This window comes from Sparus aurata, chromosome 17, assembly GCF_900880675.1.
Source record: "Sparus aurata chromosome 17, fSpaAur1.1, whole genome shotgun sequence".
In the NCBI taxonomy this organism is placed as follows: domain Eukaryota; kingdom Metazoa; phylum Chordata; class Actinopteri; order Spariformes; family Sparidae; genus Sparus; species Sparus aurata.
In genome coordinates, this window is record NC_044203.1 from 11,718,926 (window position 1) to 11,744,853 (window position 25,928).

Genomic DNA, 25,928 nt, shown 5'->3' on the forward strand with positions numbered 1-25,928 from the left:
CCAAACAAACACAGATATGAATAGAATTGACCTTAATAATAACTCTGCTCGACAGCATGAGTCATATCAAACTACCTGTCTATAAAATCTTTATAAAATGTCACCAGCCTTTAGTTTACACGTTAGAAGACTGTGACAAGAGAACTGAGAACCACACCTTGTGTGTGGAGTAAAAGCTCCTCAGTGATACCTGATCAGGGAAATGTGTAAAACCAGACACCTTACACTCTGTAACCTACATTGATACCCAGCGAGTTGCTCCCAGGCAGCATAGATGTATGCCAACTGGTCGACTCTCTTTCTTCTGAACTAATCTGTGCCGGTGTGTGTGACACGCCATAGGGTGTGTGTCAGCCAGTCGTAGTGTGTGTTTAGAGGTGTGTGTGTACACTGTATAGGAGGTGTGCGCGTTTGTGTGTGGGTTGGGTGTCTCCGTAAAAGTCACAGAGCTCCAGAACATGTGCTCGTACACACTACAAAGATCTGTCGCTCAATTAACTTGACTTCACTCGTTATTTGTTTCAGTTTATTGCAGACACTTTTTCTTCCTGCTTCCTGCTGTACTATTTACTTTAGTGAGAATTTTTTTCCATGCCCGTTTTTTCTAAGCAATACAGAGACAAGGTAGGAGGAGCTCAACTGAGACGTGTGCCTCACTCCCTCTCTCTCACACACTCTCTCACACACACACTCCCTCTCTTCCATTCTGTCATTGCCATTTCGGCAGAACGGAGACTGTTCATTCCCAGCCACGCTGAATGCAGGGGGACAGCACACTTTTAACTTTGTTTAAGTCCGATTTCACAGAGGATTATTCTTTTTCTTCACGATATCCAAAGGAACGGCAAGAGCAAGAGGGAAAAAAAGTAAGAGAAAAAGATTACATGGATTTCTTCTTGTATTCTTTCTGATTGAATTAAGGAGCACGTGACAGCTGGTTCTGTGCCACTGGATTCTCACACAAAGAGGCGTGAGGTTATCTTATTTATCTTCCTTTCATGTTGTATTTTCAGTTTTGCTTTGAGAAAGTTTACTGACAAAAAGCACAATGGTTGCTGGAATGCTGATGCCCTTGCGGGACCTAAGGGCCATCTATGAGGTCCTGTTTCGAGATGGTGTCATAGTGGCCAAGAAGGACAAGAGGCCTCAGACCAAACACCCTGAGGTAGAAAGTGTGAGCAACCTACAAGTAATCCGTGCCATGGGGTCTCTTAAATCGAGGGGCTTTGTTAAGGAGACATTTGCCTGGAGACATTTCTACTGGTACCTGACCAACGAGGGGATTGTTTACCTGCGTGACTACCTCCACCTCCCCGCTGAAATTGTTCCTGCTTCCCTTCAGAGGGTTAGGAAGCCAACTGCCACCCTGGCCATTGCCCATCGGGCTGCACGGGTCCAATCTGTGGAAGGTCCTACATCATATGTTCCTAAGCCAGGACGCAGGGGTGAAGCAGAAAGCCAAGAGGCTGTGGCCGAGCGTCAAGGTTACCGCCATAAGATGATGGGTACCCGAGAAAGAGAGAGGGAAACCTACTCTGATAGGACCCCCAGGTTTAGGGGTCGTCCACTGGCTGCAGAACCAGTCAGGCCAAAAGCATCATGGGAAGTAGAGGACCAGCCTCAGCCTCTGTTTAGAAAGGGGAACGGCTTCAGAAGTGAAGCAGCTGTGATGGAGGAGAGCAGGGTGAAAACAATCTCTCCCCAGCAGCGTGATGTGCAAAGCGAGAGGCCAGTTACAATGTCACAGGAGAGAAAAGTGTACGAAGTCCAAAAGGAAAAGGCTCCATCTGTCCAGGTTCAGAGAGCAGCTTTGAAACAGGAAGTCTCGCAGACCACTCTGACATCAGTGTCCTCCGAAAAAGCCCTACCATTAACTGTGGCTGCTGAGGCTACAGGTGCTGCAACATCAAAGATTCCAGCTGAACCCTTTGCTTCCAAAACAAATAAAGAGAAGCTTAAGATCAACGATGAAACAACTTCCATTAAGTCTGGCAGAATGGTATCAAGCCATTTAGAAATCACAACACTTTCTGAGAAGAAGATCAAAGAGGAGAATACAACAAAAGCAGTTGTGGCTCCAATTAAGTCTGCAAAGGTCAAAGCCACATCTGAAATGGTAACCGATAATGTAAAGCCCCAAACAGTTACTACAACTACTGCTGCTCAGATAACCTCCAAACCCCTGAGTGACACTGCCACTGCTGCCGCTGTCCTGTCTTTGAATAAAGATGTCAAGGAAGGGAAGACAAAAAAAGTGACTGTGGATCTGGTTAAACCAGCAGAGATCAAGGCTGTGTCTGAAACAACAGCTGATGAAGTAAAGCCCAATACAGTAATTACAATGGCTGCTGCTCAGGAAATCTCCAAACCCCTCTCTGGCACTGTTACTGCTTCCCCCGTCAACACAGCACCTGTCATTAAAGATGTCAAGGGAGAGAAAGCAGAAAAGGTGACCTTGGATCCACTTAAACCTGCAGTGGTCAAGGCTAAACCAGAAGCAGCAACTGAAAAAGTGAAGGCCCAGGCGGTTATCACAGTCACTGCTTCGGAATCTTCCAAACCCCATACTGACACTGCCACCGCCACCCCCGTCAGCACAGCACCGGTCAAAAAAGATGTCAAGAAAGAGAAGACAGAAAGGGTGATCAAGGTTCCAGTTGAATCTGCAGAGGTCAAGGCTAAAGCAGGAGCAGCAACTGATAAAGTGAAAGCCCCGGCGGTTAACACAATGGCTGCTCTGGAATCCTCAGAACCCCATACTGACACTTCAACTGCCGCCCCTGTCATCACAGCACCTCTCAAAAAAGATATCAAGGAAGAGAAGCTGAAGAAAACAAAGGCTTATGAAGAATCAGTAAAACCTGCAGAAGTGAAGACCCCAGCAGAATCTAAAATAGATCCTGGCTGGGCCAAGAAAACTGCCAAGCTAACTGCCACTCAGGACACCACCAAACCCCCACCTGCCAGTACCACCAGCGAGCCAGTGTTGCCCACTGCTGCAGTAAAGGAGAGCTCTAAACTTACAGTGACTCAGGAGGCCGTGGATGCTAAAGTGACCTCAGTGAATCTCTCAGCAAAGCCCAAAAATGATGAAGCGCCCCAGAAAACTGCTATGCTGTCTGAGTCCTCAATACTTGAAGTTAAAACTACTCTTAGTACAACAACTCTCTCAGCACCTGTCACTATTGCTGAATACACAAAACCTACCCAGGGGAAAGCTCCTGAAATGGAGATAATTACGAAACAAGATAAGACAGATGCAAAGGTGCTCCCTCCTGTGGAGAAAGAGGAAAAACTAGTGCCAGGTGAGGCCCCTAGAGTCCAGGTGCAGGGCCCCTCATTAGCACAAAAAGACTCATCTTCAGCTCAGCAGAGTCAAAATGGTACCACCACAGAGGCAATTACTGAAACCAAAGAATTGGTTGAGGGAAGATCTAAATCAAAGAAAAAGAAAAAGAAATCTCCAAGTGAGATTTCCAAGAGTATCAAAGCTGAGGAGCAACTTGACTCAAAGTTGGAGGAGGAAAGAATCTTGAAGGATAAGCTCCATAAGGAGGAGGCTGAAAATACCCTCCAACCCACACCAGTGATTACCTCAGAGTCTCTGACTGTGTGCACTAGCAAAGAGAGTTATGGGGCATCACCTCTAGTGGAAAGTAAGACTCGAGTTGAAAAAGATGTTGATGGAGTGAAGATTAAGGAAGTCCCTCAGCAAACTGATGAGAAGCCAGTAATGGAAGTTCTTAAACAAACTGCCAAACAGAGTATTTCTGAAGCAGCATCACTGCCTTTGGATCAAATCCCAGCAGTGCCCCCGGTGGAGCTTCCGAACAATGCACAAGCAAAAGAGAAGGTTGTGGACAGCACAGTCAGCAAAAAAACACAGGGACCATTAGGCTCCAAGGACCAGTTACAAGCTAAATTGCCCCACATGGAGCCATTGAAATCTGAGGAAATCACAGTCACTAAAGTGGAAACAGTAATGGTGCAGAAAATAACTCAAGTGGAAATGAAACAAGCAAGCCCTAAACCTGAAGAGAAAATCCTTGCACCTTTGACAGAATCTGAGAAACTCATTGTTGAGACTAAATCCCATATAAGCGCAGAGAAGACTGCAGAGGAATCTTCAAAGGGTCGGAAGAAAGGGAAAGGGAGAAAGCAGGTTCAGACACCAGCCTCAGACACTATAAACACAAAGCCTGTCTTTATGCCTGAGGCAGAAACATTACCGTCCACTAACATTACATCACTGCCCAGGGACAGCCCTGTCACGGCCTCTGAACTGAGTGTTCCTCCAAAGATGACTCCTGAAAGAATGTGCATTGAGGAAACTGGGCAGGCAGCAGCTGTGCTCTCTGAGGCCCCAGCAGACAAAGGGGAGGTGGAGCCAGCACCGCTCTGTGCAAAAAAAATCAAGCGGGAGGTTCCGAAACCAAAAACATCCTCCACTGTGAGGGAAGCACACGCAGCCGGAGAATTAGCGTCAGCAGCACCAGTGGTAACAGCAGAGGCAGCTGTAGCTCAGGCACAGGCCAGCCCCCTAGCCAAGCAAGAGGAGCCTCCCAAAGTTGCACAACATTCGGCCAGTCAGGCAGCAGAGCGCAGCACAGAGAAAAAGCTCTCTGTTTCCAAGGCCTCGGAGCAGGAGGAAGAGAAGAAGAGGGACTTGGAGAAGGACACACCCTCTGCCACTGCCACACCCGCAGCTGCCCAGCCTGACCAGCCTCACCTGGGGGACACCTGTGACTCTGTACACCCTGACACAGACGAGGCCGCCATGAAGAGGAAGATTGTAGTAGTGGAAGAAATAGTTGAGGTGAAACAACTTATTAGTCCTCAGGCAACTGGGGAGCAGTCACCTCCTCCACCTGTGCAACATGAGGCGGAAAAAGAGGAACTGGACCTGGATGTTCTGGAAGCCATCGCCATAGAGCGGGCACTTTTGTCAGGGGCGGCGGGGGTCAAGGGGCAAGGAGCCGCAACTGATGAAGACTGGGACCACTCACTGGAGGAGCCAGAGGAGAAGACGTGGCCAAACTTCATTGAAGGTTTGTTTGCATACGTGCCAACTGGCCTACTCCCTATCTCATCCTAAACTCTGTGCATGTGGTGTGATTACTCTTGCATCTGGGTTTCCACCTTTCTCTAAAATGTGGGAGGTCTTAGGTGGGGTATTTGATGACAGCTCTATTGTTGCTCTTGCACAGTGTCATGTGCTTAAAAATATTTCCTACTCTGAGGAACGTCCTCTTACTGCAATTGTCTGCCGGTGCCGTCTCTTCCCAAGTATTGTTTTGGGTGATTTGATTACAGTTTATGGCTTTAGGTTACATATTACAGAGCCCAGTCTGTTCTTTGTGATGTGGACTAGAGACAGTCTCTCTTTAGGAAAAGCTTCAGTGAGCCGGTGAGAAGAGTCCAGTGAGATGTGGCTGTGATTTAATTATGTGTTTGTTAAAATAGATGAAGTATCAGTAACACTGTCATGGCCCTGTGTAGTGTGTTCAAAGCACTGTCAGATTTCACACAGGCATTACGACAGGGGCTCCTCCTTCACACATGATCACAGGTGAAAGTTAGACATAAAAACTACGCATAATACTCTTGCATTCAGTATCAAGTATATTTGTATCTGTAAATTACCCCAGTGTTTGCATGCAGAGCATGTGGCAGTGGTAAATATCAGTCTATTTTATATGTATAATAAATAACAAACCCAAAAGTCACACATTTTTTTGGGTGGGGAATTCCAGTGGCGTTTTGTCATACATCGCGTTCTGCACATATGTTGGTGGAAACAATAATCTCTGGAGCCATCTCTGAGTGTTTGCCAAATGAGATTATGCAGACCTGCACTCATTCCAACAAGGTGGGGCAGTTTGCTGAGATCCAGCCTCGCCTGTTCCCTGAAGAGATAGTTGTGAGTTACAGCCAGGCTGACTAAGAGAGGGAGGTGTGGTGTGCTTGGGAGGATTTTCTCCTCTTTACTCCAGTAAGACGGCGTTCTTGGCACTGTTCTGTGTCTGTGGTTGTTTTCTCAGTTCTCTTTTCAGGCTGTCTTTTAAAGAAGATAAGCGTACCCCTTGCATGCCATTATGAAACGGAATGCGTAGAGCAAGGGAGTTATGTGGACGGTGTGATAACAGGGGTACATGCTGGCCTCCCTATGCTGGGTCTGGAAAATAACATTTCCAGAAAGTCCAGAAAAAAGGTGTCATCTGATGACAGTGGTTGGTTCTGCTGAAGTGAAACTAGCAGTGATCGTCCTAACTCATGATGGTGAGGCATATTCACATGACTCCAGATTTGGCATGATGTCTAATATTTCACAACTTTCTGAAGTTAAATAACATTTCAGGTTGACTAATTTGTGCATTTTAGTGGTCCTGTGAGGATGTATATAGCAGTGGCTTCACATGGGCGTTGTCTGTTGTGGGTGTGAGCAACGGACAAAGAGTCAGGAAGTTGGAATAGCTTGCTCACAGCTCCATGGGTGTGTTTGTTTGGTTCCACACGTGACAGCAGGTCTGGATTCAATTAGCAGGCTGGTTCCTTTATTCAATCTGTGGTACTCATCAGGAAAATAAAAGTCACTTTTGCAGTTTGATAAAACTGGATTTATGACTCACATCCACAGTAAATACCACATGCAATTCATCATAAACGGCACTTAATTAACTGCAGTGCACTTCAACATATGGAAATATCTCGAACTCTTCTTGGCACTGATTATTGGAATTGTAAAAGGTTCCAGTGCTACTTTTATTCCTGGAGGTCTTTCTGATGTGTGACAAAATCAGATATGGTCATCAGATGACCACTGTGTTTGGTGACCCACTGCTGACATCTGCTGTCCGTAAACAACCATTGTCATGTGTCACACAGGTCTCATGCTTCAACTGCAGTCAGAGGTGTTGTGATAAAACCTTTAGCAACACATTTTAGCAAGCAGTGGACAAACCTTGTTTTCATTTTATCAAGCTTAGCAAGCATTGCCCAGTTTGTGCACTGTTGCCAAAGCAGCTTACTTCAGAGTTTACCGAAGATATAATGAATAGTGTTAGATAAGGCAGTGGTTTATGGAGATGCTTTTTTTTTTTTTTTTTTGTGCTGTGATCTCTCTGAGTGTGGCATTCTTGGTATGCCGGCTAATTAAATATCTGTCAGCAGCAGGCTCAGTTACAACCTGGGAGTTAGCTGCAGTTAGGTATGTCGACTTTTGTCCCTCTACAATGTCTGTTTCCCTTTCATTGCGTCAGTGATGTGGAAACCAGGAAGAGGGAAAATATTTGAAAAAAAAAACTGACTTGTGCCACAAAAATGTTGCTTTCAAAACAAGAGCTCCTCAAGCTGGGTTTTTGATTTCAAGGGAACACATCGCATGCAGCTCTTTTGATTTATGTTGAATAGTGGTTGCTGTGTGCGCTTGAACAAAAGCTGTGCAGCGCGCACTTTTGTGTGAAATGAACATGCCTGAGAGGCTTTTTAAAGTCCCACTCATGGCACCGGGGGCAATTAGGCTAAATCGTATCCCAGACATGTCACTGAGGTCCTCCATCTCTGAAATCATGCCCGGCGCATACTTGTGTGATTGGTTAAATGAGGAGCTTCGGTGTGCTGCAGCTCTGTGCCTTTCATTATGGTGGCACTTCATTTTGATGTCGTGACTCACCCGCAACATTCTCAAATCTGAGAGCTTGAGTTATGAGCGTGACCTTTTCGAGGAGAAAAAGAATAGAATGGGGCACATAATGAATGTTTAATCTGATGCTATCTATCAATAGCCTGTGTTGTTTTGTTGGCAGCTTAACTAGCTGCTTCTGTTTCTGCTGTTGGCCTCGAGTGATGTTTTGCTCAAAACAAAGTATACGACCTTAGCTGCGGCGACCTATCTTTTACTGATGACTCCACCTGTGGAAACACTTCTTACGTTTTACTGGACTCATCATAAGTGTAGGAACATATCGCCTGCCTTTCCTAAATTGAGACATAAGCAAGCCAAGCAAACATTTTGACAATGAATAGAGGATAGCACAACAGTGTGTGAAAACACAGAGTCCGAATTAAACTAGAGAGGACAACTTAAGTGCTCCAAAGCTGCTGCTTTATTTCTTTAAAAAAGAAAATCATGATCTAAATAAAACCAAGATTCAGAAACCAATACCTCTGTGATATAATATCAAATGTGAAATGTTCGGTAGGCATGTGGCACGCAAATAATGCGTGCGCAAATGACTACTCAGTAACCTTGGATCTAGATAAATGCGCAAGCTTATCTTTCATTTTCTCTGGCTGATACATCTGGCCACCCTCCCATTCAGACAGGTTTCTCTGCCACTTGGCCTGTGACAGCCAATTACAGTCGTTTATCTGAAACGGGGTGGGTTTGATACGATAACTGTCAGAGGAGTAGTCTTCCTCTTTTGCCTTTTTTCCCATCTTAAATGATTAATGATTAATTTTCAGAAACACATTTACGTGTACTCTTCAGTTGTAGTTTGAGCGGGCTGTAATTATTTGTCCTTCTTGAAAACCACCGAGCATTCGCCCCTGCTTGCATGTGTTGCTCAGGGCTACGTCACAGGTTTTGTTGCTCTCATTGGTTGTCGGTTTATCCATTTGCATCCATAGAAATTCTGGTCTGTGTCTGTTATCAACATCCCTTGGAAAAAATCGAAAATGAACTCAGAGGTTTATAATATCAGCTGCGACGTCAGGCTAAGTACACAGCGTAATGAACAAACTTTCCCTCCCAGGTCCCAGTTGTGTGATCGTCCAACACGGGAGTTTTAGTTGCCAGTTTGAGAATGTTTGGCGGGCGGAGTGTATGGTATCATATTTAATCGCAGTCTGTTGCAGCATAATGACTAGAGGCTAGACGGTAACACTGAAACAGAAATCTGCTGGAGCGGTAAAGCAGTTAATTCATTGTAGACCCAACCCCGGAAACAGAGAGATCAATAACATGTGGGATTTATTGAGAGTTTGGCCAAGATGGTTATGACATTAGTCATTTCCCAGGGTACACGTTGGGCCTCAGTCACGAAACTGAAGTTGAGTCAGTCAGCCTGTGTATTGAGTCTGTGAGTCTTCTGTAAAGTGTGCATGTGTTCAGTATTCTGTAGGACTAGGTCTTATTTTAAATTTGACCTTCACATTTTGACTTTTACATTAAGCATTATTTTTCTCAAGAGAGTCCTCACCAGCTGCTCAGTCATTAACTGTTAAGTAGAGGACAGCAATGTTTACAAAATGGGGCTTCTGCGCTATATGGTTGAGGACTTGAGGCAGGAGGCATTTCCCCCAGGACGAAAGTTTAGAATTCCTCACGGCCATGCGCCTTAACATGAATGATATGTGCGTGAGGCTGTTCAGGAGTTCAGGAGTTCGTGAAGGCACATGAAGATGTTCATCACGAGGAATGCCCTGCGATCCTCTGTAAATCCCCCGCGTGGATTCTCAGTATAGCTGCCTTAATTTCACACTGGACGTCCATCCATAGTGTCCGTGTTTCATGAGAGGAGACAACCCCCGGCTCTACTCTCCAGACACTGGCTGGAATTGCTTTGAGCATTGCGTCGAGATGGAGCCAGTTGTCAGCGGTGCGACTGACCAAAGCCGTATGCATATATTAGAAATGACTATATTTAGAGAATGTTGTGCATAGCTGCGATCCCAAAAGCAATAGGGGATGAACATCGAGAGCTCCGGCCACGCTAAACTCTGTCCATCACTAAACTCTGCGTGAGGCGGGTTTAGTAAACATACCAGCAGTCTTACTGTAGCTCCCAGTTTTCATTCTCACTGGCTTTGTCTCTATTTCTGTCCACTTGCGTTACTGCCAGGGCTTTTCCCAGTTTCGACACTGAATATATCGAGTTCAAACCACCTCATGCATTGTGAGGGAAACAGAAGAATGAGCTAAAGTTCAGCTTTCTATAACAGCATCACAGACTGCATTTAGTTTTATCATCACTGAGTAAACCAATGACCAGGCTCACCAGGATCTTGTGGTTTGATAGTGATGAGTCCATTTTGTACGTGCTGACAACATTACATCCAAATGATGACTGTAGCACATGTTACCCAAGAGGGCTCAAACATGAGATCTGTTTTTCTTGCTGAGTGCTGTGACTTAATTTCACAGAATAAACCTGCCACCATCGTGATCAAAGGGAGAAGTAGGAAGAGGGGTGCTTGTGTTTGTGGGGGGTGTCGCCAAGGGGGGCGAGTATAGCCGAGTGTCCCGCCAGAGCTCTTCCATCAGTTTCTAACTGTGACACTGTGATCATCTGGGTCTGGTGGATATTTATAACCCTCAGTCAGCTCCTGCCCTCTCCCCCTGCCCACCCGGGCCCCCCTCATCCCTCAGAGCCCCTCACCCCTCGCCTGCCCCCCTTCCCCGAGCTTGTTGTGTCGTCCCTCCTCCCCTGGCCACGGGAGAGCAGGCTGACGGATCATAGCAGCAGGCGCAGCCTGTCAAAATTCAACACAACGGAGAAACAAGCCAGTTCAGAGCAAACAAACAGGAGCTTCTCCTGTCCTCTTCATTCCCCCTCTGTCCAGCTCTTCTCTTCTTTTTCCTCGTCCTCCTCTTCCTCTCTGTACCGTCTGTTAGATGAAGATCATACCTGGTAGGTCCACAGAGTGGGGTTGCTGTGGCGTGTCTGTCTGTGTCTAACTGCGTCCGTCTGTCTGGCTGCTGCCTGTTGGTGAGTTTTTTTGGCAAACGCACTGTGTGAAATCTTGTTGTTCCCGACCGGTGCTCGTAGTCACACAACAGAGACACGCACACTCACATTGAACAGCACGGCCTTCGGCTACAGCCACGCACATTGTGTTCCATATTTAAACCTGTCCACAATGTGACCGACTTGAATTATGACTGAGGTTGGCTGCCTTCAATATTTTCCTTTATTTTGTGGTACGTAGATAAAAGTGGGTGAGAGCAGGTGTTGAGCTGGGACGTGTCACCCGCCCCCGACCCTCCTCCGCCCCCCTTTAGGAGGTGTTTTTCCTCTCAGTCCGACACCTGTAAACAAACAGGGCTGATATAAAGAGCTTTTTCTTTTATTCAAGACTTCTCTGTGTGTCTGCGTGTGCGAGAGACGACCGCGTTTGTCTGCTGTCCGGGCTATTTCAGAATGCCGTAAAACAGGACCACCCGCCATGATACAATCCCAGTGCATCTGCTGAAGTGTGTTTGTTATTGTTGCCGTGTCAAAAATATAGACTGGGCAGTTAAAATGTGTCATTTCAATTCATTTTCATCACCATGCTAACTGTCTGGTTGTGTTTATTATGTTTTAGGTAAGGTAAGGTTGTTCTGATAATCAGATTGCCCTTTCAGAGAGCTGGGCTCTCTTTAGGATATTACAGCCTTTTATTGCTTCATTGAGTGTGACCCGCATTCTCCGGAAAATGAGTTATTAGACAAGAACGCAGATAGCGAGGTCATCCTGCGAGATAACATGAAGTGGTTGTCGCAGTAAGATGGAATGTGTGGCAGAGGTGCATCAGATAACAAACTGAAGCACAACATAGTTAATTTTCATCCTGCGGCAGCTGATACTGAAAGATGCCAAAAATAATACAAATATCTGTACCAGAAAACACTTAGTTCTTTTAGTGTTGTGCATTGGCAAAAAAGGCAAACATATTTTTCACTTGGAACATACAGTAGAACTTTGTCTAGAAGAGGCCGGTGTGTGAAAACAGCTGAACAATCACCAAGAGGCAGACCAGAAGAAGACTTTCAGTAATAGCCTCAGGGTGGGTAAAACAGCAGGAATTCCTTCGCCGGCCTCCTTTTTTTAAATGTCCCTGCCACACCCACTACCCCTCTCCCACTGAAGGCCCCACCTGTCACCACAGCCTGGGCTGGTCCCCTCATCCCTTCTGTCTTATCTCTATCTTTCCCAACAAATGCCTCCAAGCCCCCCAGGACCCACTCTCCCCGCCCTGGTGGTTTTGGGGCACTTAGTCACCCTTGTTGTATTTTGGCGCCTGAGAAAACACAAGGGGCAAGGTAAGAGGGATGAATGTTTCAGGGTTGTTGAAAAAGAGGTGTTAAGGTTGAAAAATAGGAATGAGAGGAGCATGACCCCCCAAATGTTGATTTTGGTGCTAGTACTACAGTGACAGTTCTAATTATGCATTTTATTTGCATATTTATCACTTTACTGATGCCTATGTTCATTATCCTGTATACTTTGTTTGATGCAGGTCATGTTACTTAAGCCTGAAACAAACTTGTCCTTTTTGTGTCACGTTCATGTTTAACCTTGAAACTTGTCAGCTGCTGTCCGATGCAGCTGGGCGAAGGTGCCGTCGGGACTTTTTCGTGCCACTTTCACAAAGTGTCTGTCCTTAGTTGCAGTTGCAAAGGGATTAGCCCTCATTACGCTCACACACTGTGGGAGGTCTTCAATTTGGCTCACGTTGCAGTGTCCCCAAGACTGACAGTCCGTAATGTCACAGTGCATGGATTCAAACCAGTCCAGGCTGAACTGAGCTGAACTTAGCTTTTTTTTTTTTTTTTTTTGTTACTGCAGAAAAACTAATGAGTGCTGTTGCTACAATGCCTCCAGGTCCCTCCCAAACCTGTCTGGTCAAGTTTGGCTATGTATCAAAGGCTTATTTGTGTGTGTGTATGTGTTGCCTCAATCAGATGAATCACTCTGTCTTAGCCCTGGTTTAATCCACCTGCCAGGTTGAAGCTACTGCCAGTCCCTAACCAGCTGCCAGCCTTTGAACCAACAGACAGTCTCACAAAAGACGTGAACCCTTGTGTCTGTTCTGTGGCAACGCTTTGATGGCTTTATCTTGGATGTCCCCCTGAGAAACAACATTTGTATGCAAAGAACTCCCACCACACACCTCCCACTAACACAGTAGATACATAATAAGCTGTTTGATCCGATGACTGCACGTTAGTTTGGTGTATCACTTAGTGGCATACACATTCGCTTGTTCTGAACCATGCCAGCTTTGTTGGTCAGTCCACCGCCTCGGTCTTGCCTGAAACTTCTCCCCTAGCGTGATCAAAACACCTAAACTGACTTAGCCTTAGCTGTTTGTTTAGTGCTAATTTATATTATAGCAGGCTAGGGTTACATTAAACTGAAGATAATGAATGTGCTTAAAATCATACATGCTAAAAATCGGCAAGTTTGCATCGTCATTGTGAGCGTGTTGGAACGTTTCTCTTGGGCCTGAGTACAGTCTCACAAATCGTAAGTGCTGAGACATCACCCAGAGAAAGTGTTAGTGTAGTCTTATCTGATCGAAGATGGCTGTAATGAAAGGAAGGCGAGCGTGATAAGGGACTATGAGGAAACTGGGCTGAGATACGGGCTGGTTAATGTTAAACTTGGCCTCCATCATGTATTTGGATGTGGTGGTAACAAAAGCACTATTCTATCCTCATGTTAGGGCTTTTCAAAATGCACATTCTTCAACCTGCTGTAAACGACTCGCACTGCATTTCTGCTAGCCCCAGGGTAAATGTCTGATGGAACACTTGGCAAATGTTTACACTCTGCTCTTGTTTACTTTGGTCCCATTTCACACTTTCACCTTTTAGGCTTGTGTTTATTTAAGTTTCAAGGGATAACCCTTCAAATGCACAGCTAAACCTGCATGGAAGCAGAGCCATCAGGCCCAAAACTTGAGTCGGGATTGACGGAAACCTTACAAAGCAGGGGGGGTGCTAACAGCTCCCAAAAAACCCTTTTGTGATGGGTAAATTGTATGATTTGGCACTTTGTTTGTTAATAGTAAAGGCAATAATTTGATCATTAATGACTGTGGATAAGTACCATCCCCCAACCACCAGTTGGCGGACCATCAAAGCTAAATTCAAAAAACTTGCCGCCAATATTGAATAGTCTCTGGATTTAATCTTGATATAGGCAAATGATCTGAATGTCGGTTTGAAAGGAAGATTATACCCTTTGGCGCGTGATCTCTACTGGAGTAGACAGATATATTTTCAGTCCTATGAAAGGGAATCAGTATTGCCTTGATACACTCATGATACATCACTCTAATCTGTGGGGACATTAACTAATTTACCATTGTTTATCTGACCCCAATATTATAATGTTCAATCTAATGTTTCTGAGGTGCTGAAGAGTTAAATGCAGCTGCTGTCCCTGCTGATCCGTGCTCTTCAGTCCAGGCCTGTCATGGGGCTTTCAGGTCTTAGCTGTCCACTTTTTCGCTGGCGTCCGTTCTGCACGCTGACAGCTCCGCCCTCTATCCACTCACTTGCCACTCAGCTCGAGCTATCGCTTACCCCGGCCCCGAGTCGTTCAGCTTCCAGTCAGATGCACTACAACTGCTCTGCGTGTGCCGAGGTGGGAACATGGATATTAACATGCGCCCACGACCATGTCAGAATGAGGTCAGCCGAAAGGTCGCGAGGAAGGGGGCGTGGCTTAGCGAGACTGTAAATAATCCGTGTCAGACACGAGGTGCATCAGTCGACATTCTCTGGCTGAACTTTGACTTCTCATCTGTGTTTGTTTTCCCTTTCTTACGCTGCCAAAAGTGGCACGTCTACCCAGGGGCCCAGGAGGATGTACCAAAGCAGGTTTTTCTTGAATACAAACCCACACTTGACAATTCAGGTGTCAGGGCGACATCATGTGCGACTTCACATTCATACTGCCGGTTATTATACAGTTTTAAAACGCTGGGTTTTCCCAGGCTGTTAATGGGACATCAAAACACTTTACACCAGAGGCCGGTAAAGAATTTTCTCAGGCACAACAGGTTCGACAGGTGGCTCTTTGAGCTAAATAAAGCCCACACTCCATCCCTGTTATACAGGAGCTGAGAGTTGAGAATGTGTCGAGTCATTTTTCACAACGCTGGTAAAGTATAACATCCTTCTTGACATGCTAAGAGCCGGAATGCCATTTAATCACACGCATTGCCTCAACGAGCTGTGTGGGCCGTGGTGGCTGAGTCCTGGATCTGGCTTTGGCCTGGTTTGTGGAAAAGCCAGCATTCTTCCTGGAAACGGCCACAACTCCCACTCTGGAGCAAGTCAGCTACCACTTACTGTGCACCAGTGTGTGTGTGTGTGTGTGTGTGTGTGTGTGCAGTTTTTCCAGGGCTCATGAGTGTATTAAACAGGCTAGATGGCCCACGCCACTGTGACTGGTGCTGGTGAACCAGTAGGCATGAGTCATAACATAAACAGTGAACTTGTGTCTCAGGGAAAACCCAAACGGCCTTTGGATACAGTTCTTATGCCCTCTGGGAATACTAAAGGAACCCCGATGAGACAGAGAGACACACGGGACACATACATTTAGAGCTGAATTTATTTATGAGGAGCACTGGGACTGTGGAAACACCTCCGGTAATGTGCTGGGAGTTTATCTTAACCCCTCGTGACCTCCATTAGGAATTTCTCTGCACTCCATGGCTCATATAGTAAACAGTGACATCAGCAGTTTACCTAAGGATGCTAACGTATCTTGCGCCAGACGGTGGTCTTCGCATGCGGCTATGGTTATTAATGTACTGCAAAAAACATCAGATCTTAGTCAAATAAACAAAAAGTGATTTCAGTGACAGAGGTTAAAAGTTTCTCTTGGATTTTTTCAGGCTTTCCACCAATCCAGTTCTCTTTCTCTTGTAGACCATCTGTCAGTTCTGTTCCGTTAGGGCCGTCACACGACCAGCCTTCTGACTTTAAAAGTAAAGAACGTCAAAGTACAAAGTGCAAGAGCTGTTGCTCTCATATCTTTCTGTTCTGTCCAGTATGATGCTACAGCCAGTTAGCTTAGCCGAGCACAAAAGCCTGGACACATGGTTACACAGCTAGCCTGGTTTTGTCCGGTGGAAATAAAATCTTGGCTGGACGCAGGGATTTTCTTCAGCTGTTGTCGCCATGAGGTTGCATCCATCGGAAAAAAAAGACTCTGTGAAGGGAGATGTAGCCCTGCATGTTACCCACTGTAAAATAAAAAAAATTGTCAGTTTTGACTTTGTTTTTGGAGGGATTAAGAAAACCAGATGCTGATATATTGAGCTTTACAGATGGTGGGTGGTATGATGATTCATACTGGTACCTTCAGATATTATATATTTGTTAACTTTGCTGTACTGTTGTCATTCTTTTTCTTCAGCTTTTCAGTTGTTTTTACAAAAACATTTGCCCAGTTATGGCATTAGTATTTGCCTTTGTTGTATTCAGCTCACATCTCTCATGTTAGTTCTGATTATCCCCAAGCTCCAGCTCCATCCACTCTGAATTTGCGAGGATATGCTGCCAATTAAATTCAATAAAGTTCCAGGTACTATTAATACAGTCGGAATGAAATTACATTAGATATTGCACAAACAACTTTTTTTTCAACAACAAGCGCGTGTTTACTGAGCATGTCCAAAAAAAGAGGTGCTCTTGGCACGTCACTGAAAAATGCCGCCCTGTGAGTGATTGTAGTCAGTGCAGCATGTTAGGAGATCAGAGAGCGTCGTGTATGGTCCTGGGTCAGAGGCCGCAGAAGTTCTAGAAGAAGAGAGCACGGCATATTTACGTCACTTTCCCCTTTAAATCCGACCTAGGAGCAGCTCAGCTGTGCCCTGTCATAAACTGTCACATCCTGCGGTTGACTGGCGACAGTAGGTGCGTGTGTCAGCTGGAGCAGACCGCTCCTTTGACGAAAGATAAATTCATGACTCGTGATCTTAAGACAGTCAGGGTTTGGTGATGCTGGTTTAATTGTATTCAAACATACCAATTTGTGGAGCTGAGATTACATCAGGTTTGTGAGCTGGGCCTGGAAAATCCTAAAGAAAAAGAAATGAGTACTGGGGAACTTCTAGTGTCTCCCGCTCTAGTGTACTCAGAGGCTTGTCGCTCCAGGGCTGCGTTAGGAACTGCCTAGAAACATGTCATATCTTTTGCATTAAAACCGTCAAGAAAAATGACATGAGCAGTCACGTATGCCAATACACCCCGAGGCTCTTAAACACCTCCCATTTATACTGCTTGTGTGAGCAAAAACTGGAAAAGTAACATTGATCGTGGACAGTTATCAGTCGCAGGTGCAGTAGATTCATCAATAGATTATATAAGGGAGGAACCGTTTTCTAGGGGAGCAATTACACAAAAAAGTTCAACAGAGGAGTCCGGTTTAGATCGCGTAGATCGAAACGTATCGATCAAAAGATGACATAAAATAATGTCGACTTACCTGCTTAGCTCATGAATCAAGGGGGCAGGGCCAACTACCGGCTTTCATCTCTTAGAAAGTGGTTCCTGTTTCTTCTTTAAGTCTCTTCACACCAGCTGGCACAGTGTGTCCGGGACACAGAGGGCCATCGGGGGATCTTGTCTCAGGCTTATAATGGCTTCATTATGGAATGTGGACCGAGGGAATCACCGAGCGATGTGCTCATATGGAGAGAGCAGCAGATATTTGTACAGTAAGATGTGTTGCACAGGTGAGTGGAGAGACCTGTGACTGTGTGGGGAGGAGTTACTTTGTTGTATCGCTTTGTTGTCAGCATGGTGAAACCACATGGCTGTTACTATACAGCCATTCACAGATAGGCTGGACAGGAGGGAATAGCTTTTGGTTTAATGTACTTTGTTTTAATTTAGTTTCAGTGAATGGATTATAAAGTGAGTAATTGTATTCATATTATTATTATTGAGAACAACATGGATCATTTTCTTCTTCATATTTGTTGTTTTACAATTATTATTATTATTAGTATTAGTAGTAGTAGTAGCAGTAGTAGTAGTATCATTATACACTACAAATCAGTGGCAAAATAAGAAATCACATGGACGCTATTCCACTGATCTACAGCTGGTGGCGGTAATGGTTCCCAAAAAGTCGGTGAAGAAGAAAACTGCAAGCTGGCGATCACGTATTTGAACAATGTAGAATTAAAGATATTTTAACAGGTATACACATGCACCTCAAGGGTTGTAATTATAGCGGATCCGAGGCACTGAATACAACTTGTTCGTTTACAAAAAAATACCACATGGTCCCTTTAATTTTTGATTTTGAGAACACTACATCAGCATTACGGTCAGATATGGGTGTGAGACAGCTGACTCACTGTTTCGAGTGTGCTATTTCTGTTGTTTATCTAGTGCATAACACAGACTCTCAACCTGCCTGCAATTATTGTGTAGTCGGTTCTGGACACACACTTAAAAGGTTAGAGCGGCTGGGATGTAGCCTGAGGTGTGAAACATAAACCCAAAACAAATCCACAATGCAGATGACCGTGCTCATAAAGCACACTGGTGTGAGCTCGTATTAATAGTCTGAGTTAAATAAGCAAATGTCTGAAATAATAAAGCAATAATTATATGGAAGTATTATTATGATCTGGTATATATCTCATGATTCATTTGTATTGTATCTCTACCGTGGTGAATTAAGTCATGACCTGAGTGAATTCAGCCAACATAATTTCACTCTGAGTAAAGATCCTCAGCAAATGGTAAGAAAACACACACACACCTCAGAACATAAGTTTAAATTAAAAACTTTGTGAAACTTTAAATTAACCTCATTTTTTTGTAAAAGTGGGAACAAAGACAGAAACCTGTGTTGGTTCTTAGGACTGAACATCCAGTTAAACCTCCTGCTCAGGGACAAAAAGATGGATGTGGGGCAGGACTCTATTACACACTGACACAGACAAAGAGCAGCCTCTGCATGAGTCATGTCAATCCTGAGGGGGGCGCTCTCCCACTGCATCACACAGCACAGGGTGAGACTTGAAGAGGTGAGGCTGGCTGCTCAGTGCACAAAGCTATAGCAGTGGTTGAAATCAGTTTTCTGAATTTACACAGTTATATGAAAATGGTTCAGTGAATAGAGATGAACTCTCTTGTCTGAGGGGGAAACCTCTCTCCTTGGACGACTTTCTTATAATGAGATGCATCAGAGATTTGCCTCCGGCGTTCGCTGCTGCAGTAAATCTCACAGTGAATCCAAACATGGGTGAAGAAGAAGCATACATTGCGATCATAGACAAACCCTTCGGCATGCCTGTGTTATGACTGGATAAAGGCACCACACCTACAGTATGGGAACTGTCAGTCTGAAAAGTGGAGCACTGAGGTGTGGTAACGTGTGTCTGACGACATTAAAAAGTCAGCGTAGTGCCGGATAGAGGTTCGAGATAAAGGTTGTTTGACTAGAGGTTGTGGTAATGGTTTTGTTAAAGCTTAAAGCAAATCCTCATAGTATAGTGTCGTTGTAAATAAGTAACTACAACAGATATGAAGTGGTCATTAGGGTCTGCTCGGGCAGCGTTATCTTTGCTAACTATTTTATAAGTAGCATGCCCACGCTGATAGTGTCAGCCAATCTACAGTCAAGTGTGATTGATAACCTGATACGTTACATAATCTATGTTTTTTTACTATCATGTTACTGTCGTGAGTGACATCACATCAATGTGTTGATAAATACAGACTTTCTTTTACAGTGTAATAGTGTCAGTATCTGATTAGTATCTAATTGCAGTAGGTGTAATTATGTCTTCATCACTGACTACAACTTAAAAAATCTCTCTTTTATTGATGGTTCTTTTTCTTAAAGCATTTCATTTTATTCTTACATTCCTCTTTTTTCTTAAATATTGGGCGTATTTTCAGTCATTGTAGTATTCCCATTAAGTCTCTATAGACAAGTACTGTATTTTGATGTTGGTTTTCCGTAGCATGCTTACAGGCTTATTGAGAGGAAACTATTAATCTCCTATTAAATCTTCAAATCTTTTGTTCAACATTAAAAGAACAGAGAGGTTGTCATATTCTTTTCTGGAAATCTTCTTTCGTAGTCCACAGCTTTTCCTAGTTGCAGGCTCCACATCCAGAACAAGTTGGGTGTGGTTGTGCTCTGGCGCTATCTGGTGGTGAGGGACAGCAGCGCCACTGTGAGAGAGCGGGGTCGTGTGGGTGGAAGAGGGTGTTTTCCTTTCCACGTCAGATCAGTCATTCAGCCGGAGACTCCTCTGTCTCTGCGCCTATAAATACAGCCGTGAGTAAACGTCAGTCACAGCTGCCCCTGCACATGGTTCTGTATGTTTGTAGCTGTTGGCATGGAAACGTCGCTCGAGTTCCCCTTTTTCCACGTTTACTTTGGCGTTTGGAAACTGCCAAGGGGCGCCATAGTGTATGGAAATACCACATTTAGTAATAATGGATTAATAGAACACAAGAGAGAAGGGGAACCCGCAATGTGTACGTTCAGTTTAGTAACAACAGCTGAATTCCCCCTACCTTTTTTGTACCAGTTGTTTTTGGGATTGGGATTTTAAAATGAATTTAATTCGATTTAATGAAGTAACAATCCACAGTACTTCCATTGAGGAAATCCATTTTGCTGCACTTCGTCAATGAGGGATTAAAGTAAAACTCTCGCCAAATAGCAACCGAGGCTTTATTTGTGATTGAATATGAGGCAAGCTTTTGTGTAAAAGCATAATTACTACGAAAGAAGCACTTTTAAGATTTACCGTAGTTTCTTTTTCAGGCAAGCTCTTATTCAATGGGATGTAGGGGCACTCTGACACTAGCATCAAAATCGCTATTTTTAAAACACTAAGAAGGCTCGACACAACATGAAACTTTGCTCGTAGTATCACATGAACTTGAGCATTGAGAACATTGTTTGTGTATGCAGAGTTTACTTAAAAGAAGGTTTTTGGACAGCTCACGTCAGCAGTAGCATCTCCAGCTCGCTGCCGTCATGGCCGATAATAATCGTCATTTTTTAAGCAAAAACATTATTGGAGCAGCTTGTCAACTGTCAGGACATGCTTTGATTTATATAACAGTTTGATGAATATCTCTGGCTTTTGAACTGTCTGATGAAACATGTACGATGGCCATTCACTGACATTTCATAGAGTAAATAATGAATTGGCTAATCAAGGCATTATTACAACTTATTAACCAGTAGTTAAAAAAACTGTTTGTTGCTAATTCAGTTCAGTGAAGCTCTTCAATTTGACTTCTGAAAAACACCTGATAAGGCTTTTCCAGGAAGAAATCCTCTGCATTTGATATGTTTCGCACCCGCAGTTTGTCTGGTATAGGAGACAAAGAGCGGTGATGGTTGAACAGCAGTGTGCAAACAGCACAGCGAAGAGCTGTGGGACCAACGGCAAAGTTTTTCACTAGGCAGCGAAGGAAACATGGCGAGGAACAGTTGGTGGTCATCATCTCATCCAAGCCCGCAGTCACAGCCTTTTTCAGATTTATGGTGCCCTTTGAGTATGATAATTAAAGACACAGTGAAGTGGTTGCAAAACACCACCGGCGCAGCTCTAAATATGTGCTAACTTGCACTTTATTTAGGCACTAAGATCCGTAAACAGCTGTGGAGACAAAAGTTACAACTTCCCCCTGAACACAAAGACAAAAGACACCCAATATACTCTTTTAATATGACACTGATTTAACTTGCATTTGGCAAATGAATGTTGTGATTTGCAGAGGTTTATTGACTCATACATAAGTAATCTCTCTCAATCACCTCCTACGACTCAGAAGCAGTGTGCTCTGCCTTCTACTTGTATCTCGTGAGGTTCTTGCTGTGTTCTGGCCCTGTTTTAGACAGCGGGATCCCATCTTGGGGGTTAGTCAGCCCAGAGTTTCATGTTTAAATTCAGAGTTCGTTAAACCTGCTCTCTGGAACAGACCCCCGGGGCGTTTCTGTGCGCAAACGTTTTTTTCCAAAGAAAGATACTTGATTGTTGGATTTCATTCCCAGGTTGTTGCTGTAAATACTGACGCAAACTGTGGTTACAATCAACGTCTTTTCCCCTGAATCACTCACTGCACCTTTGAATCGTGCATTTACAAACAGCAAAGGGCAAATCCTGCGTAGAATTAAGCACTCACCTGCAGAGGGAGGCACATGCTGTTTTTAAGTGTTCTCCTCTGTTCCCGTCAAACTGCAGCTACCTCAGCAATCTTCCCCGACTGCCCTGTTTCACTGGAATGCTTCGATTTTTAAGCATTAGCAACTGACACAATCCCAGATGTGTGGGGCTTTCCACAGAGTCCTTTAAGGCTTCCTGAGGCTCAGCAGTGAGCTATTTTAAAACTCAGCTGCCGTGGCTAATCCAGAGGCTTGTTCAGTCTGAGTTAAATTGGGTTTGCAGCCTCATCGTCAGCTCTAATTCTGACGACATTATCTGAAGTCTGCTGACCTGTCGGAGATACGTGTGGGGAATAACCGGACGGCGCATCATGGCACAGTTATGAGCCGCCCCTGCAGTTGGATTGAATGTCTGGAGCGTAGATCTGTATAAATAATACACATTTAAAGATCCTAAAAGTTTCAAAATGTCAAATATAAAGTCACTGGAAGCATCAGTATTAGTATTATTATTAGTTTTTTTTTCATTTTCCCATTAAAGAACAGGTCTATAACTAAATAAATTGCACCTGACCCATTAAACCCAGTTTACGACTAATTTAACACAATTATATTTAATAACATAGCCTCAGTGCTCTCATTAGCTTTGCCTGACTGAAAAACAGGCTGCCCCTGACAGCAGTTTTCCAGCGAGTCCGTGTTTTGTTTTTTGGGGGGTTTTCTTCTGTTTTAGTATATAAGTGGATTTTCAATGGAATCAATGAAAGGTTTTGTATTTGGCGTGCCACATGTCAGTGTATGATGTTCTTCATCAATCCTTACCGTCATTAGGACAGTCATGGTGCCAGGGCTCTCTCTCTACATGGCATGGGGCTGTTGGGGTTTTTTGTTTTGTATAATAAGAACAGTAGAAATATGATCCGGCTCGCACTCTAGGTGGCAGCTACCCGGCCATGCCTCCTCCTCATCCTCCTCCTCCTCCTCTTTACAGAACAAATGAGGTGATAATCCTGGGTGTGTTAGGGCTGCTCCTAGTTTTATCAGCATTCCTTTTCACGTGGGGTGTGGCGAACAGATATCTTGCCGTAAATGCTTACACTTTCACCTGAATTGGCCATAGGAGGACAAGAGGGTTAAAAGGAGGCAGTAAGAGAGGAGAGTTAAACTCACCAGGGGGAGTAAAATCATTCCTGCAGCTCTTTCACCCTCTACAGTGGAAGGTGTTGTTCGGCCTCTCTCCAACTAAACCTTTGAATTTGCTCTGCCGTTCAGCTCTTTCAGAAAAAAACATAATGACACATTCTTCGGATTCCTTTGTCATCTAATGTGTTGGCTTTTGTTTGAGTCCCAACCATGTGTTTGTCAGTATCCATCAGGGCATGTACTTTATAAACAGATTTGAGACATTTATGACATTGATTTCTGCTTTGGCATGAAACTGAGAAAAACGGGGACTGCAGAAGGGTTCTTGGGAAATGTGGTTTTTCGGAACCGTAAGCACTGGTGTGGGATAGAACCAAGCCATGATGTTGGTGGTCAGATTTGTTTATGGTAATTATAGCAAACAGTTTTCACAATGATACAGTTTATTCTTCGGTAACTAGGCTCAGAGTCTGTGGCCATGATAGCAGGTCAGCAAGGCTGTGCTTAGCTAAATGTAAGTACCAGTCAGCAAGCTAACGCACTCACAGAGGTAATGCTAGCACGCTGATGTTCAGCAGGGTTTATGTGGACTACTGTTTTGAAGTCTCGCATTAGGGTGTTATGGGGGTCGCCATCTTGGTTTTTGAAGCCAGAAGTGACCATATTGAGATGAGAAGCTGGAGATGGAGAGAAGCAAGAGGTGGATCTAGCTGAGAAGGACAGGACACCATGCAGATCAGTGTGATAGCAACAATCACAAGGTCACCATTCCCTCAAACATGCCCTGCTTTTTCGCCCATTGCACTCTAAATAGGACAATCATTTACAAATGAAACATCATGCTGTATCGAGTAAAACTTGAACAAGCAATTGAGACCATAAACGTATTAGGCAACTGTTTACTCTGGTAATTAATCAAGTGAAAATTAGTCTCATCTTCTCATAGACTTCCATACATTTTAGATTTTTTGCAACCAATTTAGTTGCCCCTGCGTGCAGGGTTTAAAGTTCTTACGCATTGGCTCCACTTTTAAGACCTACTTCCACGTCTTTACAGTCTATAGTACACCATCGTAGTTTAGCATGTTGGCATGCTAATATTTGCCCTTTAACAGTGAATACAAAGACCAGCTGCAGCTGATGGGAATGTCCTCAGCTTAAGATGCATTAAACCAAAGTACCAGACAGATTAAGATCACCCAGACTAGACTGTCTTCTCCCAGCTAGCATTCATCCCTCAGAACGTCTGCTCTGCACTGCAAAATCAGTGTGGAAAGCGGAAGACCGACTTCCCTGTCACTTCTATCACTGAAAGGATCAAACCTCAAACTTGGCATTTGGAGAGAAAATACTTTCTCCTCCTATTTTCACCAGGCGCTCTCTCCGCTCGTATAAAAAGCTCAAGTGTTCCATCTGGTTTTGATGAGGCCAGATGAGGGAGCAGTGTAATAGGCATGTTGAGACCTTAATGATACGTCTCCCTTTTGGTGGAAAAGATCTCATGACTAAGATGTTCCACACTTTCTGCACCCTCGGCTGCCCGCTCCCATCTGGGTCCCCTGCTGGTGTTTCCCGTGAGGTTTAGACCTCCAGCTTATACTGTATGGGGTGCGAGTGCGTGCTCCACTGCCAGAACGTCACAGAGCTCTCTGTTACTATCTACTGTTGCTTCTGCAGCTCAGATGACCCGGAAAACCGTTTGTGTTGTGTTTCATTCAATTACGCTCTATTCAACATTGTATGTCATTAATGAGACATTTTGCTCTTGTCATTCATTCAAGCCTGATATGTTACAACTGTTTGAATTTAGTCGGCTGTGGGCACAAAAGCATTTATATTATAGGTGAAATCCTGTCCGTCCTTCAGATTGAATTCCGTATTCCTTTCCTTTCCCTCATTTAATTACCTGCCCACATACCACTCCTTAATTCCTCTGCTTGCCTAGACATTGTGTGAAACTACAAAGGTGTGTCTTCAAATTTGCTAACGTGGCTCCGAATGAGTCAAAGCACGGACCCACACACTCACACACACGCCTGCACAGACACACTTACACTGACACATTAAGTGCCTTCATGTTCGTGCAGGTCGTGTTCAATACCCGGCTCTCTGCAAGAAGAAGTGATTCGAGGTGGCTCGTGAAGTGATGTCAGTCAGGGTGGGGGAAATGAGATACACCTTAGGGCCCGAGAGGCAGGATTTAACAGAGGGAGGACACACCCCACCCTCCAGTTTATCTGTCAGCACATGCTAGCCATATAGGGGACCAGTATGGAGGGAATCTATGGGTCTCTGTTGACATACTCGGAAGAAATAGAGGACGAATCGGCTGGAGAGAAACTTCAAAAAGTCAAATTTATAAGCGTTAAAATGCTGCTCAGTTTAATACACTTAATGGTTTTGCTGCGCATGTTGGCTGATTTCAGCTAAGATATTGTTGTGTATCTTGAAAGTACTGAGTCACTTTACTGACTGTTTGACTCCTTTTTACTTTTGCTACCGCAGGGCTTTTTTACTTTTGCTACCGCAGACATTAATCATCATCCAGTCATTGTAACTTGTTGCCGCAGGTGCCAGTGTTAAGTACAAAAGGTACCTGTGATCGCCTTAACAGAAGTTTGGCCGGTGAAACTGCCAAAAAAAAATCCCTCATCCCCAGTCATTTGGATTTGATAATTGTCTGAGTGGTCCAAAGTGCATTCTTATTTTTACTGTGTATGAAAATTAACCTATCATGAAATGAAAGAAAGTTATATCCCAGGTGTGTTGCTTAGAATCTTCCATTAGGAGAACCCATAAACATTGTTCCAGTAGTGCTTTTGTCATTACATTGCACCTCCCTGGCAAAATCCTCTTGTTTAACAGGAAGTGATGCATTTGATGTTCTTTAATTTGTTTGGA

General features: G+C 44.3%; 1 protein-coding gene and 1 long non-coding RNA gene across 28 annotated transcripts in view; one reads left to right on the forward strand and one right to left on the reverse strand.

The window, feature by feature from the left end:
• Positions 1-25,928, forward strand: part of LOC115567390 (plectin-like) — a 142,865-nt gene that overhangs the window by 75,591 nt on the left and 41,346 nt on the right. For 10 of the 27 annotated variants that reach the window (XM_030393898.1, XM_030393902.1, XM_030393900.1 and 7 more), the window contains exon 1: positions 706-5,048. The exons of 11 other annotated variants lie outside the window; for them this stretch is intronic. In XM_030393898.1, coding sequence (XP_030249758.1) covers positions 1,049-5,048 — 4,000 coding nt within the window. In that variant the 5' untranslated portion in view covers positions 706-1,048. Of the gene's footprint in view, positions 1-669; positions 5,049-10,493; positions 10,635-25,928 lie in introns of those variants that run through there. 6 more of the 27 variants (XM_030393929.1, XM_030393931.1, XM_030393899.1 and 3 more) reach the window with 5 other exon arrangements.
• LOC115567395 (uncharacterized) lies at positions 19,560-22,127 on the reverse strand. The gene is made up of 2 exons (XR_003981184.1): positions 21,905-22,127; positions 19,560-20,022 (listed from the first exon to the last, which is right to left on the reverse strand). It is a non-coding gene; the product is annotated as an uncharacterized LOC115567395 (long non-coding RNA).